Below are 16075 nucleotides of genomic sequence, written 5' to 3'. Positions count from 1 at the left end.
TAAAATAAAAGACTATGTCAAAGGCAAAAATGTGCTATACAAAATGAATTTAAACAAAAGAACAAATTGGGTTGTATTTGGTTCAGTAGTATATGAGTTTTTTGAAGTTTTTAAATGCTAAAATTTGTTGTACATCGTCGCTATACATTGTTGGCTTCTTAGGTCACCACTATTAAGTTGCATTATTTCACAATACTCTTACACAATACTCCTATGTTACACAGGTTAATGAACTATATCAAGATCTTTTTTTTTCGTGATTGCGTATTGCTTGTAATTTCTGTGTTAAATGCCATGACACGCAAACCTTTGGTTGAAAATGTTTTGCAAGCCTTGGTATTTTTTGTTGCTTCATTCTCAATAGAGCTGCTAAACTCTCTATTTACAGCATACACAAATTGATTATGTAATATTTGATGGGTGGTATCATAGTAGTTTAATAACAAAAATTTGGACTCAATTCATAAACTTACACTAGCCCTTTAGTTTGTTCTTATTCATTTGCTAGATTTTCTTTTGATATGGAAATTTTATTTTTCAAGGTGTGCTAAATCAGTTCAGATAAATATCTGTAACAACAATTTGTATTTTCATACTCAGATTTTATGGTGGATGTTATTCATGCAGTTTGTCTTGTAGTGTCTTGTTAGCTTAGTCTGTCATCATTTCTAATTTTAAAGAATCTTATGTTTTATCTGCTGAAAAATTCAGTTTTCACGCTTAACATCACATTTGTCGAATGTATGACAAAGGGGTGGTCATATTCTAATCTTGATAAAAAAAATACCAACATGTACCTTTTTAAATTATTATATGAAGTTGTCTCATTTTGCTAAAACTTTGTTAGTAGTTTGCCTGTAACTGCTGTTTTTTATTACCTTGAATCCTTCAGAGTTTTCAAGCATGATTAACTTTTCAAATTTCTAAAATGTGTGTAGCATTTTTCTTAAAGGTTTACTTGCGACAAATTACTTACAAACTCTTAAAAGCTCAAAAACAAACAGTTAATCGCAGCCATCACGAAAACGCTGTAGTTTGGAATCTCTTTATTTCGACGACGTACTCGGACATTGTGGTTATTGTTTTGGCACATGATGTTATCACATGAAATGAAAGGCCAATAAAAGACTCAATAGAAAACGTCGCGTATCGCTGGTTGATGACAAACCATTCAGGTTCCACCGGAAAGCCTGTATCAAATATAAATGCTTGCTACTTTACAGTTTTGTTTCAGCCTGGTCTAATCATCTAGTCGTAATCTGATCATGTGACCCATACTTCCTGGTAGACAGTGTGAACAATTTCTGCATTATTTTTTGACTATCACAGATGACCAACAGGCTCGTCATGTTTATTAGAGGATGATATGCACTCCTTCGAGCTAAGGTTATAAAATTGAACGAATTTTTACGGTAGGTTTTGCGATGTCAGTGCTCAAAGTGACAGCTTTACAATGATGATGAAATAGACGCGTAAGGACAATAGACATGGTTTTATTGAATGCGTGAAGTATATTTGTGAAAATATTTCGACGAATGAGGTTGCATGAAAGTGTAAACAGATGCAATTGTGTTCATCTATGTCCCATTTGAGCCGTTATGGAAAGGGATTCCAATCTATGGTGTTTTCGTGATGGCTGCGATTGACTGTTCGTTTTTGAGCTTTTGAGAGCTTGTAATCACATTTCCACACATTTTGCACCTACATCACAGCGGAGTAAAACACGATGAATCTTTTGATACAAAATAACTGTAATGTGAAATTTGTTGCAAGTCCACCTTTAAAGACTAGCAAGAAGAAAAACAGATTGAGGAGCTTCTGAGCTTTAAGATGATACCGAGTTTTTGTATTCTTGTCCTTTTTTAAGACAAATTCCAACTAGTTATATATATTTCAGAAATACTATATTATTATAAGCGATCCTATACTTTTGGACACGACTGTATGTTACACTTTATTTTGAGTAACACTGTTACTCATGTATGTTACACTTCAGTAACTCTTCAGTAAGTCATCTTCAGTAACACTGTTACTCGTGTTACCTAATCATCATGGAACTTGACTGGAATCCAACAATGAGTGTTAATTTAATGTTATAGTATGTTTCATGAATAATAAAAGATAATTTTTTAATGTTATAGTATGTTTCATGAATAACAAAAGATCATGCATGTCCTAGTTGAACCTACTCGCTCAGTAGAGGAACTTATTAGATCGGGACAATAATAAAATACGGAGTTCCATACTTCCTTTTGGCAAGAAAGACTACACCAAAATTGTGATGAGTAACATATGTCATAAGAAGCTCAATAATCCTAAGAAGAGAGCACACTACGTAGTTTAATCAAAACATGCCCAATTTTCTTGCAGACTTTGCTGAAGGTCAAAGTTTCAGTTTCATTTCAAAATCTCATTTAATCGAATATTCAGCAAAGTTTCTAATGTCTTATGTTCAACGTATAGATATACCAGTGCAACGAGGCTGTACCTCTCATTATTCCAGAACCTGCGCATTTGATTTGTATTGTGGAACTCTTTTGTAATTTTGAACCAATGAGATGATGTAGTGAACAGTTATCCTTCATGAACAAGGGGTTTTTGACAACATAACTGCATCTCATCCTAAAACCTCATGAACAAGGGGTTTTTGATAACATTATAACTGCATCTCATCCTAAAACCTGTTGTCAATGTGATTCAGCTTTCAATTGAATGCAGTTTGATAAAAGAATTGGCTGGACGCTGACTTTGTAATTGATGGGAAAATATAATCTATAGATCATAAGGGCCAAGGCCCAATTGTAGTCGGTCCCATAGCTGAGACAGGCTCAGAGGGTATACATTACAAGTTTATAATTATACACAGCTCAATGAGCTCTATGCTGAGAGACCATATTCTTACCAAGTTTTTACCTGCATGATCAAATCACAGGGCATTCTTCAAGCTTTGTCCGTGGTTTGAGATTATGTTTTGTGTATAACTCTAAACCTGTAAGGCCAGGTATCAAGCAGTCTCTCATAAATTGCTAATATACTCTTAGAAGTTGATATTGTTTTTATGTGGTATCATGTCAGCTAGCTAATAAGGCTAGCATTTTTTACTATTCAGCGCATTGCTATGGAAAGAAATACTAAAACTTACGAGTGTTTTTGGCTGGTTGCTCATGCTTTTTTTGTAATGCTACCTCAATCAGCTCATCAAAAAAACAACTTAATCAGCAAACAAGACCTTTGTGTGACTAATTCATTCCTTTTGGTATAGTGAGCATCTTTAGTATTTGTTTTTGTGGTCTTCACTTGCAATCGCATCATAACACACAAGATGTTAGCTCATGACACATGTACAATAGACTACATTCAGTTTTTGGATAAGCTTATGTAGTATCTAGTTACACCGCCTCTAAGGCTTTTGCAGTGAGAAGCTGCAACCGTTTGTTTCATTTTGTAGGTGAACCAGTGGTGTCTGGTTAGGGCTTTACAATGCCTACCGTCGGGTTTATTCGGACAAAAGTTCTCCAGGCAGAACGATCTGGAGGAATGACTAGTCCATTTGTGGCTGTCAATGTGAAGGAAGCCATGAACATGCCAGGTGAGTGGGGTGTGCTGTGGGTGGATGGTGGATTAACACCGACATGGCGATATAGTGTGAACCAGCCCTTTATGATGACATCGATATTAGATCTATGATGTTGATCTTTGTTCAGAACCTTTTTACATCACTCTATTGGCTCATTCTGTTTACAACAAACACATTGCGATTTAAAAATCTATTTACAAAAATAAACATGCCATTCTGCTAATTCTTTTAATGACTATAATTCAAATAGATCTTGATTGGTGATCATTGTTTGAACTTGTAACTTCATACTTTTTACATAGGAGTACTGACAGGCATTATTGAAAAAATGGTTTATAAAAATATACACCTTGCATAAAGGTTTATAAGAAAATATCAGTAGCCATATTGGTTCTTAATAGCCCCTTGACACCTTAGCACTATAATGTGCTTTGCTGGACATGTGCTCTAAGACATAAGCCTATGGTCCTTAGTAGCCTCTGACACCTTAGCACGATGTGCTTTGCTGGACATGTGCTCTAAGACATAAGCCTATGGTCCTTAGTAGCCTCTGACACCTTAGCACGATGTGCTTTGCTGGACACGTTTTCTAAGACAAGCCTATGCGGCTACAACTTTAAACCATATTTGTCGTGTACAACTTGTGTCGTATTTACTAGCTAAATCAGACACACTTGATTCCAATTTTGTACTCAAAATAAAGATTGGTCCACTAACTTTCAGAGTAATGAAGGCTTTTTTACAGCGTTTTAATATCGGTCTCGAAAACAACACGATCGGCACAACAAGCTCCGCCCATAAATACGTGATGTAACCTCGCTTTTTAGGAACAGAAGTTACGCAGGGATGTTTAGACCGATTTAGAATAATAGAGATGGGTGTTTTAAAATCCATTAATATCTAAATTCAGCCTTAAAAATAATCTCAGTCTTTTTTGAAAGGTAGATGAGCTATTTAACATTGCATATTTAAAAAAGCGCGATAACAACGCTAGCTTGTGATAAAACTAGGCTTTTTGAGATCATTTTTCTTGGCGTTCAGCCTATTTAAACATCATGTAACAAGCTACGAGCAATTTTAAATAGTTAATATACCTTTCATAAAAGACTGAGATTATTTTACAGACTGGATTTAGATAATAATGGGTTTCAAGACACCCATCTCTATTATTCTAAATCGGACTAAACATTCCTAACTTCTGTTTCTGAAAAAGCTAGGTTTCTTCACATATTTATGGGCGGAGCTTGTATTGCCGATTGTGTTGTTTTCGAAACGGATATTGAAACGCTTTAAAAAAGCCTAAATGATTTTGAAGGTTAGCGGACCAATCTTTATTTTGAGTATAAAATCGAAATCAGCGTGGCTGATTTACCTAGAAAATACGATAAAAGTTGTATGTGACAGTTATGGTTTAAGCGAGACTCCTATTTGCTCTGTTCATGCATCTGTGTATTCAGCTGGAGTTGGGGAACTGCAATCTGAGACAACTTGTTGCATATAGAACCATTAGGTAGTTTCTTCTCACATTTTTTTTTTTTGTCTTATAAAAATCTTTGGCATCAAAACACTTTTGCCTTGTTTTTGTCCACAACAGATCTTATTATGCTCTACTGGCTAGCTGTAAAAGATGGTTTGCTCGATGCAGTGGTCATACATATCCATTCAAGGTGCAATCCTTCTCAGCTGGTTCCTTGTGAGCACTGAGGCATGCAACTGAGGCTTGCAATCAGCTTCACTCACTTTTCTCTATCTTATCGACTACTTTTTACTAAGTCGCTTGTTACCCAAGATATAGCTAGATTCAGTAACTTCCTGTTTTATATTGCAATCTATTAATGGTTCATATCAATGTTTCACTCAGTATTCAACTTAAAACAAGGGTTTTTGCCTACATCTTCATCTATGGGATTTGTTGTGCATTTCATGGTCCGCAAACATAGCTGGTTTCTTGTAGTCTGAGCATTGTTGGGTACGTAGCAAACTATACGCACCCTTCAAGATGACCGCAAACAAAGTTTTTGTAGGTTTTATCGGAAAGTATCGATATTTTTCTATCATTTGCGATTGTTTTTGATGTCTGAGGTGATGTAATTGCTAGGATGTTTCAAGATTACAATTGATAAGACTTCATCACGATTAACACGAATGGGCAAACGAAAGTGCGATTATGGCGTCATTAATTGCAAAAAGACCGACAGAATAGAGACGTGCAACGCTGTAACTTGAACGCAATATCGACTATCGCAACGATAGCAACTAGTGACGCCATATTTTTTTAACATTTTAATCGCGATTAAATTTTATCAATTTTAATCTTGAAACATCCTACCAATCAGATCACCTCAAACATCAAAAGCAATTGCAAATAATAGAAAAATACTGATACTTTTTGATAAAAATTTATGTAAATTTATCTTTAAGTAACATGTTTACATATACAAATACAGCGACATACTAACCGATACGTGACAGCATCAGCATAAGTATTTTTGTTTGTTAATAAGCTTACAGTTCAGAGAGAACAGCGTTAGTCGTGTAGAGATTGTAGTCAACTTCAACCATAATTTGCCTCTTTTACGGTTAAAGTGTCATTTTTTTGTTAAATCTATTGCTATTTTGTATTCTTAATCTTATAATGACGGCTACATCTCATTTGATTCAGATCATGAAGTTATGTGTTGTTGAGACGATGTTCATACCAAAACTCTCACCCGCTAAAGATGTCTGACATTAGTTACAAAAAACTTCAAGTGTTATTTCAGTTATAGATGGATAGTAATTTCTATGACAGCTATTGCTCAAAACAAGTGTACAAAGGTTGATTAATCATCTGGTACCGCTACTGATTTATGTGGTCAACTGAGGACAGTGGTGTTGGGAGGGCCCAATGTTCCCAAATAGTTCCCAGATATGACAACTCTAACAGTAGTTGGGGTAAAAATAACTAGCTGTTTTCCTCCATATTCATTGTTATTGGGGTTATGAAGTCATGGGGAATAGGCTCCGCTGCCTTATGTTCTTCATCAGTTATTTATAAGTTTTTAAGACGATCTTGTTACCTACCTTCTTCAGTAAAAAAATCCATTGGTCTGTACAATTGAATCCAAATGAAGAATTTTAAACATCTATGAAGGAAGCCAATTATGGAGCCTTAGATCTATAGCGACATGAGTTCAACAATGGCTTAATCGACTAGTCCTTATTAATAGCAGATACTCAATCAAGAACTTATTCAACTATTAAATGTCAAGGTCTTTTTATTCAAACAACTGTGTTTTTGTTGAAATCAAGGTGTGACTACTTGCTGAAATCAAACATTTGTACTTCAGTCTACAGTACAGTTTGGGTAAGGAAAGTTTTATTACAGCACCACTGATTGAGGGACTCGCATTATCCATACTTGATATAAAAAGTTTCATTTTCATGGACTACTTAGCCTTGGTTCCAAATAATAAAGTTAATATGAAGGAATGGCTTTTACTGCATATCGATGTTTGAAATTGTTCAGATTGTTGTATTGGAGGTAAGGCGTTCTTTGCATTAGGAACGGAGCACACTTTCTGTGGACTAGAGATGTGGCCAGCTGTGCCTTCATTTCTAGCCTCATGAAAGTTCTTCAAATATGTGCCAACTATAGCAACTTACTTGAGAAACCGGTTTACCTTTAGTAAAAAGAGCTAAAACTAATAGTCTTGTAATAAGTGGGCCACAGGGTTGACGACATACATTTGACTATCGCAGCTGGTTAGCCCATAGAATTGAGCGCCTACAGGCCTGCAATATCCTGCTACCTGCAAATAACTTTGAGTTCATATGATCGGCTCTGAGAGCAGCCATCTTTTATCAATTAAATATAGCAAATTCGTGTGTTGTTAACTTACTGACTTGTCATCCCTAGAGACACGATATATCTTATTCTGATTATGCTGTAGGCTTGTACAAAGTTGATCTTACTTTGACATGTAGGCTGCAAGTAGTTAGCTCGTGTTTCAAGTTAGAACTTTAGCCTGTGCTTCTATTTATCGATTTGTACCGCGGGGTAATAGCCATTTCAGTAAATAAATTTATATCTGGAATGGTTCATTATTTATAACTGTTCTTTGTTATGGTCTCTACAAGAGAGCTTGGTTGGGTGTGTCCGAACTTTTTACTAATTGCATAAGTCGCACAACCTTCTTAGTAGAAGTTTTTGCACTGCTTAGCATCCTTCCTGTGTGAATCCAAATGGTTGCTTCCCTACGAATACACCATTTCTATCACTCGTGAGGTTAGGTCTGCAAATGCCTGTGAATTTAAAACTACCCTAGGACACTTATGTATTCGCGGCATCTAACTTTCGCGTTTTCGCGGTGTAATCATCTCGCGAAAATTTAATGAGCGAAACTAAACTATCATAACGAACGAGCGAAAACGCGAAGTTAAATAGCTTTGTTCATTGATATCCACAATAAAATCGTTATATTAGAAATGCAGGCAACTTTCGTCTGTGGTTAGGATAAATGGGAAATTTCTGGTAAACTCATTATAGCTAATACACCAACTGAGCAGCATGGCAAAGCAATATCAGTTTAGTCACCGAATTTGTAACTGATGAGGATGAAAGTCTGGTAGGTGAAGTCGTAAAATTGAAGAATAATTATTGCAGTGATGAATTTTATTACCATCCAAAAACAATATCAACCCTCATCAGGTCCAACCACATTATCTCTTTCACTGCCAATCATGTACAAATTCGTTACCGGCCTAGTGTCAGCCATTTTACCGAAATTGCCGATATTGCTTCATGATATGTATACAGTATTTTTCAAGTTCTACTTTAATTATCTGTATAAACGCAAAAATCTAAACTGGCTATTATGTCATCAACAACTAATTACCTGTTTTATGACACACGCGGGGTAGTTAATGAACTCGCAGAAAAATGTTCGTTTTTAGATTAGAAATTATCAAACAAAAGTTTAAAATTGCTTCGTTGTTTTAGGCTGATTTTATAGAGAAATCTTTGGACAACACAGTCAATTTCATAAAACACTTAAAGACCGTGGGTTACGTGGTCAACAAATAAAATCAGGTTACCAGACAATTGCTGAGAAAGTCAGAAAATGCGTTTATGTCAGTAGCCCCTAGAAAACGCATAAATGCGTTTATGGCAGCGTAAGGGTTATACAGTTTTGGTTGTGAAGTTGGTTGTTACCTATCTATTTTCTTCTTCTTGGGATTCGAGTGTGAAAGTCACGGCGGGAGGGACCTAGACGTCATTGATAGTCTAAGAAACAAATGGCAGCAAGTGATCAAATTGAATTGTCGATCTCACCCACACATTTCAACCTGTGGTTTACAAATACGAACTATTCCCAAATTGAATTTTTTTCTTATTAGTGAACTGGACCTGAGGAATGTAATGTTTTTTCCACTGCATTTATTTTCACACCACTATATTTTCGCACTCATCAGAGCCACGAAATTAAGTTGCAGCGAAATTTTACTCTGTGTGCTACTCACGAAACTAAATACTAGCGAAATATAAGTGTCCTAGGGTATAGGTTTTCAGCAAGAAGCAAATGATGTTGTAATTGTTCTGGAAAGCATAGAAAAGTGGCTTACTGTTGTACCGTATTGTTGGCCGTACTGAACCACCACCAGTTTTATATGCTGTTATACTGAACCCTGCTGAAGTGAAAAATCCGTCGGTTTTTCGTGACGTCATTTTATCGTTGTCTGCCATCTTTATGGACAACTTTTATCGTTAAAAACACGAAGCTTCTGCAATTAATTATTGCAAACAATGCTTTTGTTTGCAAATTTTTTATTATAGTATCAAAACAACACCGAAAAATACTATTAATCAAGAGAATGACGATCATTTTCTACAAAGATGGCGGTTTTTTCGTCGACGAGCGCTTGTGCAAACAGGGTGATGACATAAAAAAAACGATGGATAAAGTATGATTTTTTACATTGAAGTCATATGTATATGTTTTACCGGTCACAAAAAACTGCATTAACATCATCGTGTTCAAAGACCAATACAATGCATGAACTTACAACAAATTACACAGCTTTTCATAAAGACCTGTCTTTGCAAATCAGTGATTTTGCTGTTGCCTTTGAGAGACCAGTTGTATGTCTTGACCTCCGCTGAACCCCTAAGACCGACTCACTGAACCCCCTACGGTTTGATCAAACCAGATGAATGAGAACCACTATTATATAAGAAGACATGTTATTGAATCCATGAGCAACACTTTAAGCATTTACTGATAGTGTCTGTTATATGCCACTTATAGCAGGGAGAAGATTAACAATAGAAAAGATTAATAATAGAAAAGGAATAGGTCCTTCTCCTTTTGTAAGGCTATGAATTACAAAGGGTAATTTTGACGGATGTTTGTGACAAATTGAAATGGAACATTGATCACATTATGCGTAAGCTATCTGTTATATTCCAAAATATGCTCTCTACAAGGAAATGCATCCTAATAACAAGCAAGACTTAATAAGCATCAAAACTGAACACTCCTCCCTTAATTGATGTCTTTGTAGGAACTTACAATCACCAGTAATTAGTAACTATAATAATATGCTAAAGAATTGCAGTGTAATCGATTTGAGTCATACAACAGTTCTATGCTTATCAAACTAATCGCCTACGTCAGTCTGTGACGAGTCGCTTTGGAATTTGCATAAATTGCTCTCCGTACTGTGCTTTCTTACATTGTAATAAGCAAGTTCACGCCCAAGTTGGTCTCTATAGACTGTTCCCTTTACTCTATCTCCTCAGTAATTGTTAGTGTATATAGTATTGCTGGAGTGATTTAACTTAAAAATTGATGGTTTGTGAGTTCGCTGCTCTTGCAGCCGTATAGTCGTATTTGAGGATCAAATCGTTGCAATTTGAAATCTTCTCAACAAATTTAAGGACAGTTATGTTAAATTCACATCTCTGATATTCACCATATCTGAAGGCCCAATATCTGTATTTATAATAGAACTGTTTAGATTTACTTAAAAAAGTCATTTTACATTACTAGTGATGTGATCACTTACTGACAGTACCAGCATTTTAAAAAGCCTTATTTCACCTGATGGTCTATATCACATGTAGATAGAAAATGTAACTAACGTCCCACGTAGTTTGATTGATGGCTTGATTAGCCCTGTTTAACGCTATCAGACTAGCTGCTATTACACCTTAAGCTAAAGGCTCGAGCTAGCGAGGCAATGTTGTATGCCGATTATAGTATCTGTGCCAAAAGCATCATAAATTTATAAGCAGATAGTATATTAGATGTCGCTGACACCAAACAACGGATCGCAAGGCATAAAAGAATTCACACCAAAATAGCAGTTGGAAAAGACTTTGAAAACTTGAAACTATAAATTATGTAACTTCTGGGATTTTTTTATCTATTTCTGCCAACTTTCATCATTTTCACAATTATAAAATCGTAAAAAATTATTATTAGTATTTTTTATTGTCTTATTGGTAGTATTATTGTTTTATTGCGTGCGTGCGTACGTGCAGTATTATTCGCATTATTATACCTATGGATTGAGCACTGCGAGATAGTCCGAATGCAAGAATAAGCGTTTCTGCAAAAAACTTAGATTTATTTATTACAAACTATTTAATTGTGTTCCTTTGTCAGTTTTTAATCTTTTGTGTTACTATTTGCAAAATGGATTTGTTGTGCATAACAAAAAATCTGTTGTAATTTGTTTAGAACACGTCTACATCACTTGCACTCTGTTTGTTAGTTTTGTAACGGCAAAGAAATTGGTGTGATGAAATATGCAGCAGTTAAGCTGGAGCCACAAGACTGACCAAAATAATATTTCTGATATGTGTATGGTTCAATCAATCTAACTAATGTTTTCAATGAGTTATCATATAAATGTGAACCAAAGATCATTTTTGGCCAAGTCTAAAAATGGAAACGGAGTCCAAATCGCTTTTGCAAATGCTAGCTCATCCAATCAACTTGCCGAAAAGCAATTCCATTTCAATAGAGTAACATTATTTTTTACTATTTTCTAATTGTCATGTGTCATTGTCTGCTTTTGGCCAACAAAGAATATGAATAAACAAGGAGTGAAAAATTGTGTTTGCTAAAATTATAACATCAAATGAAACGTGAGGCATCATGTGTCAGCCGAACAAAATTGCTCATGTATGATGCCGTTCAATATCACAATTTTCTGTTTCAACTCCAGTAGCTCATTTCTGGAATTACATCTACTACTGTTCCAAAGTGACATCTACAGCTGACACTTGTGTCATCTGCAGTCATCCCTTGAGAGTATTAGAATTATTTATGAAATGAGTAGCCAAGGCGCAGTCGTTTCTCGGTTACCAATTGAGCATTAAAATCGATAGTGTCGGTTGGAGTGGGGAAACGACTCCTGTAATCAACTCTTTTTCTTTCCTAAGGTTTCTGTAAATGTAATTAAGGTGATGGACTCCATGAATTTCTTTAATAAGTTTATCTGTCGGCAGGAAAGGAGACGACCTACATTCAGAAGAAGCAGACAATATATCCCGAGTTTGGCTCCTCCTTCGATGCCCACTTATACAAGGGGCGTGTCTTGCAGTTTATTCTTATGGAAAAGCCGCAGGAACTTATTGCCGATGCTACAGTCGAGGCGCAAGTTCTTGCAGAAAAGGCTGACCACAAAGAGCATAAAGTCGTCAATTTATGGGTGAGATAGCGTAGAAATGATGAATTCTGGGTAATTATAATGTGAGCAAATGAGAAGTTATTATTATATAATATCCAATCATTAAGTGTGAATTTTTGGTACTGCAAATCTGTCATGTCAGTGTACAGCTACATGTAGCTGCAATCTGTGCAGTTTCAATACTTTACATTGCATTTTAGGTACTGTTACGCCACATTCTAAGTAGTGTGACATTGTAAAGGGGGAGCATAAACTTGCACTTTCTGTAGTGTGGAGTTGTATTTTTAATAGTGAGGAATTTTATTTCGATAATGTATAATTGTATGGTAAGTAGGAAAAAATTGTATTCTGGAAAAATTATACTTTCTTGTGATTAGAAAAGAGTACCATAGTATGAAGTTTTGAGTTGCGTAGGTGAAATCTCATTATACATAAGTTAGTCTTTATTTCCCATATTTTCATTAGCAGGTGTCGCCAGGTGTCAGCAGGTGTCCTCACTTGTCATGACTTGATTTTAAAGATTAATAAGTCAAATATTAATTAAAACCTGAATTCTTTACATATCTTGCCTTTACTTTGTGATCATCTTTTCAGAACTACAAGCAGTCCACTCTCTACCTATTACTACCTCAGCGTACAAATTTTTTCAATACAACTGGAGCAGATATTTAGCAAACGTAAGCCAGATGTACTTTCAAGCATGTGGCTGTTGAAGTTTTAAACAAACTGCAGGTTTGACTAGGATAATAAAAATTTAAAATAAAATGCTAAGATAAAAGTCTAACAAAGTAAGTTTACACTTTACCTAGTTTAATGCGAACTACATTTCCTTATTACTACCTCTGAATCTGCATTTTTATTTTTGCATCTCAACCGTAAAAACCTTTTTATTGAATAATAAGTAGGCCTACTTATTAATTTAGTTTTTTTTCAAGAAAATTCTTTTTTGCGTTTGGTTTTATCATAGTTTTATAGATTTTATTTGCTTTAATATGATAAGAACAATAATATGATAAGAACCGCAAGTATTTACTATTAGGTTTTTGGGCAGTTGAATCAAGTGCATTATTGGGGGAATATTTTCTCCAATGTACGACAGTGTTGTCATATGAAGCAAATCCCTATAAGCCTTTGCATTTGCTTTGCGTGTAGAGGTTTGACTGTACAGTCAAATCTTTATGTGAAAGAATGATTCATTTCGAGATCTGCTTTGTACGCTACTCAAAACCATTAGTTGTTACAGCAAATACTCTCAAAGAATAACACTTTTCATTCCTTCCACTGCTCAAACACACATGTTAGCTCCAAAATAAATACTGCAAGTAACTTTACATAGCAATAAAACAACTGCATTATATAAAGCTATTTTAAAAACTATAAAAAAGACTTCAATTACGTTTAAAAAAAAACCAAAGTACTGCACCAATCTTTGCTATAGTCTTTACTATAACATTTAACAAGCCTTTACTTTTTTTCGAGTTTTTACTAGCCTGTTCACTTTCTTTCACACAACTGCAATGTTTTAAGGAACTATGAATTTTGAAAAGTACTTGGAATTAGAGTTTAATATCTGTTGAAATTTCACAATGTATGTTGTAAAATGATTATGAGTAGGTGATCATAGGTATAAATTTGACTGTATTAATGTAAAACCAGTTTCACACAAAAATCTATCCATTTGGGTGGCTTAAATCAAAGCTTATTTTCTACTGGCTTTAGTTGGACAAAACACGCTGTTTCCACCGCTTCCTGCATTTGCATAAACTTAAATATCTCTGAGGTGTAGATAACATTGGCTGATGGAAACCTAGTGATTATCAGTCTATGAGAATAGCATCCTGGGTATGTTGTGACTGCAGTAATAATTTAAAGGCTAGTAGTTATTTTGGGCTATAAGCAGCATAGTTGTTAACATTTTGAAAATATCTAACCCGTTCACTGGACTATTTTGATAGAATTGCATAGCGTCACTTGGAGTGATGACTTGTCAAAAGTCTATCATATCTGACACCCACACATCTAGGGTATTAAGGAATATGCTGATATTCATATCGCATTGCTGTGATAGGTTGGCTCGACGGATTTTGATTCGACTATATTTATCAGTAATTCTGTGTTTCCTGATAACGCAATGATAACGCAATGATAACTCATACGGCTGATTTCGAGGTAAACCGATTGATTTTTCATACCCACATTTTTTATGTATCGATGTTCACCTATCTGTTCAATTTAGGCTTTATTCCCGTTATAACTAGCTCAGCCTATTCAACTGTTCTAAGTGTCATATCCTGTTTCACACGATATTTTCGGTGACAGCAGATAACATTTAAGGATTGATCATCCCATCCTTCTTCAATGTATAGAAGCAAAGGCGTACATCGGTCTGGCAATATGCTATACAATATTAACAGTGATGACTACTTTTGCTGCTCAGGCCATAGTTTGTTTATAGGCTAGTTCGTACATAGTACCCGATTCTTAGAATAGTTAGCAGTGTATCATAATAGCTCAATTTCAAAAGCATACTGTTGCTCTCACCACGTTTCGTTGTTCATTTGATTTGTTTTTTCGAGTTATCCACCTTGTAGAATACTTCTTTTTGAGGTTTCCTCTACTCATTGCATTGGTAACAACTACCAATGCTACATAGAATGCCTTAGAATGTGCTAGCTTGACTGGCACCACGGAGACTGCCGAGCGAGAAAAAAAAAGTTGGCAATGATTTCTATATCCAGCCATCTGGCGTGTATTGGAGTAGATGAGATGCAAGGAGCTTGGCCCAACTAACTGGAGTGCCCAATGCTACTCTTTATGTTATAAGAGAGTTATATCAATGTTGCACATCGTTTTTTGTTTGTAATCACGACTGAAAGGCGAGATTTTTGGCTACTGAAAAATCTTGAAAATAATGAAACTACTTTATTACAATAGAAAAAGAACATATGAAAAGGACTGTTTCTGCATGCGAAGAGTGCTTACTCATTCACATGGCTCGAATGAAATTTAAGAGTGGCTTATGTCTTGTAAAGTTATCGTAATTGGTGACTTAACCAGAGATCAGCCGGTTGATCCACCCCCAGGGCTCCATGTAGCTCTCTATCCCTGTTTCCATGGTACGGCTAATCTGCAGGTTTGCATTATTGTTAAATAAAAATGGATGAATAATGAAAAAGGAAAAATCGTAACCTGATTATTACGAGTTCAAATCTTGTGCGATGCAATCTTTTTTCCAACATTCAAGAATCCTGGCTTCAGGCAGGTGGACATAGCTTTATTGTACACTATGTTTCCAATAGTGCGGTTAATCTGCAAGTTTTATATCATCCGAAAGATGGAATCGTCAAAAATCTGCAAGTCAAGCGAGTTTTTTTACTCGCAAATCTTTTTCGAATGTTTTATGCTTGCGAATAATGGACGTGGCGTTTGTAAATGATGCACAAGAACACGTGGTGTAAGCTATTCCATTTTAAACATTTTCCACACTTCAGTTGTTCCTATTACCAAAGCGTGCTACTAAGCGTGACAGAAGTGCACCCCATCACCTCCGGCATAAAATGCCTTATCTTTTTAACAAAGTACCCGAGTTAATCCGCAACACGCAAATATCGTGATGCTGCCGTGCGGCAGCAATTCATCCTCGCGGATTGCGTTCATAAGATTTGTTTCATTTTTAAGCGATGACAAATTTAACTACTTTACTGACTCCACTTGTTTACTGCTCTACATTTTATTGCTTGTTCAATGAAAGTAGTCGGTGTTGCTAAGGAAAGCTCACATACAATACATAACATTGATCAACATGTTATTGTTATAGAG

At 35.5% G+C, this 16075-nt stretch overlaps 1 protein-coding gene across 2 annotated transcripts in view; it reads left to right on the top strand.

The window, feature by feature from the left end:
- LOC137391813 (protein kinase C delta type-like) overlaps positions 1 to 16075 on the top strand; it is a 57082-nt gene that overhangs the window by 1428 nt on the left and 39579 nt on the right. For both annotated transcript variants that reach the window (XM_068078348.1, XM_068078347.1), the window contains exons 2-3: positions 3449 to 3589; positions 12075 to 12277. In XM_068078348.1, the coding sequence (XP_067934449.1) occupies positions 3481 to 3589; positions 12075 to 12277 (312 nt within the window). In that variant the 5' untranslated portion in view covers positions 3449 to 3480. The remainder of the gene's footprint in view (positions 1 to 3448; positions 3590 to 12074; positions 12278 to 16075) is intronic.

The sequence above is a fragment of the Watersipora subatra genome, chromosome 3 (genome assembly GCF_963576615.1).
Source record: "Watersipora subatra chromosome 3, tzWatSuba1.1, whole genome shotgun sequence".
In the NCBI taxonomy this organism is placed as follows: domain Eukaryota; kingdom Metazoa; phylum Bryozoa; class Gymnolaemata; order Cheilostomatida; family Watersiporidae; genus Watersipora; species Watersipora subatra.
This window is presented reverse-complemented; position numbering and strand designations above follow the sequence as displayed.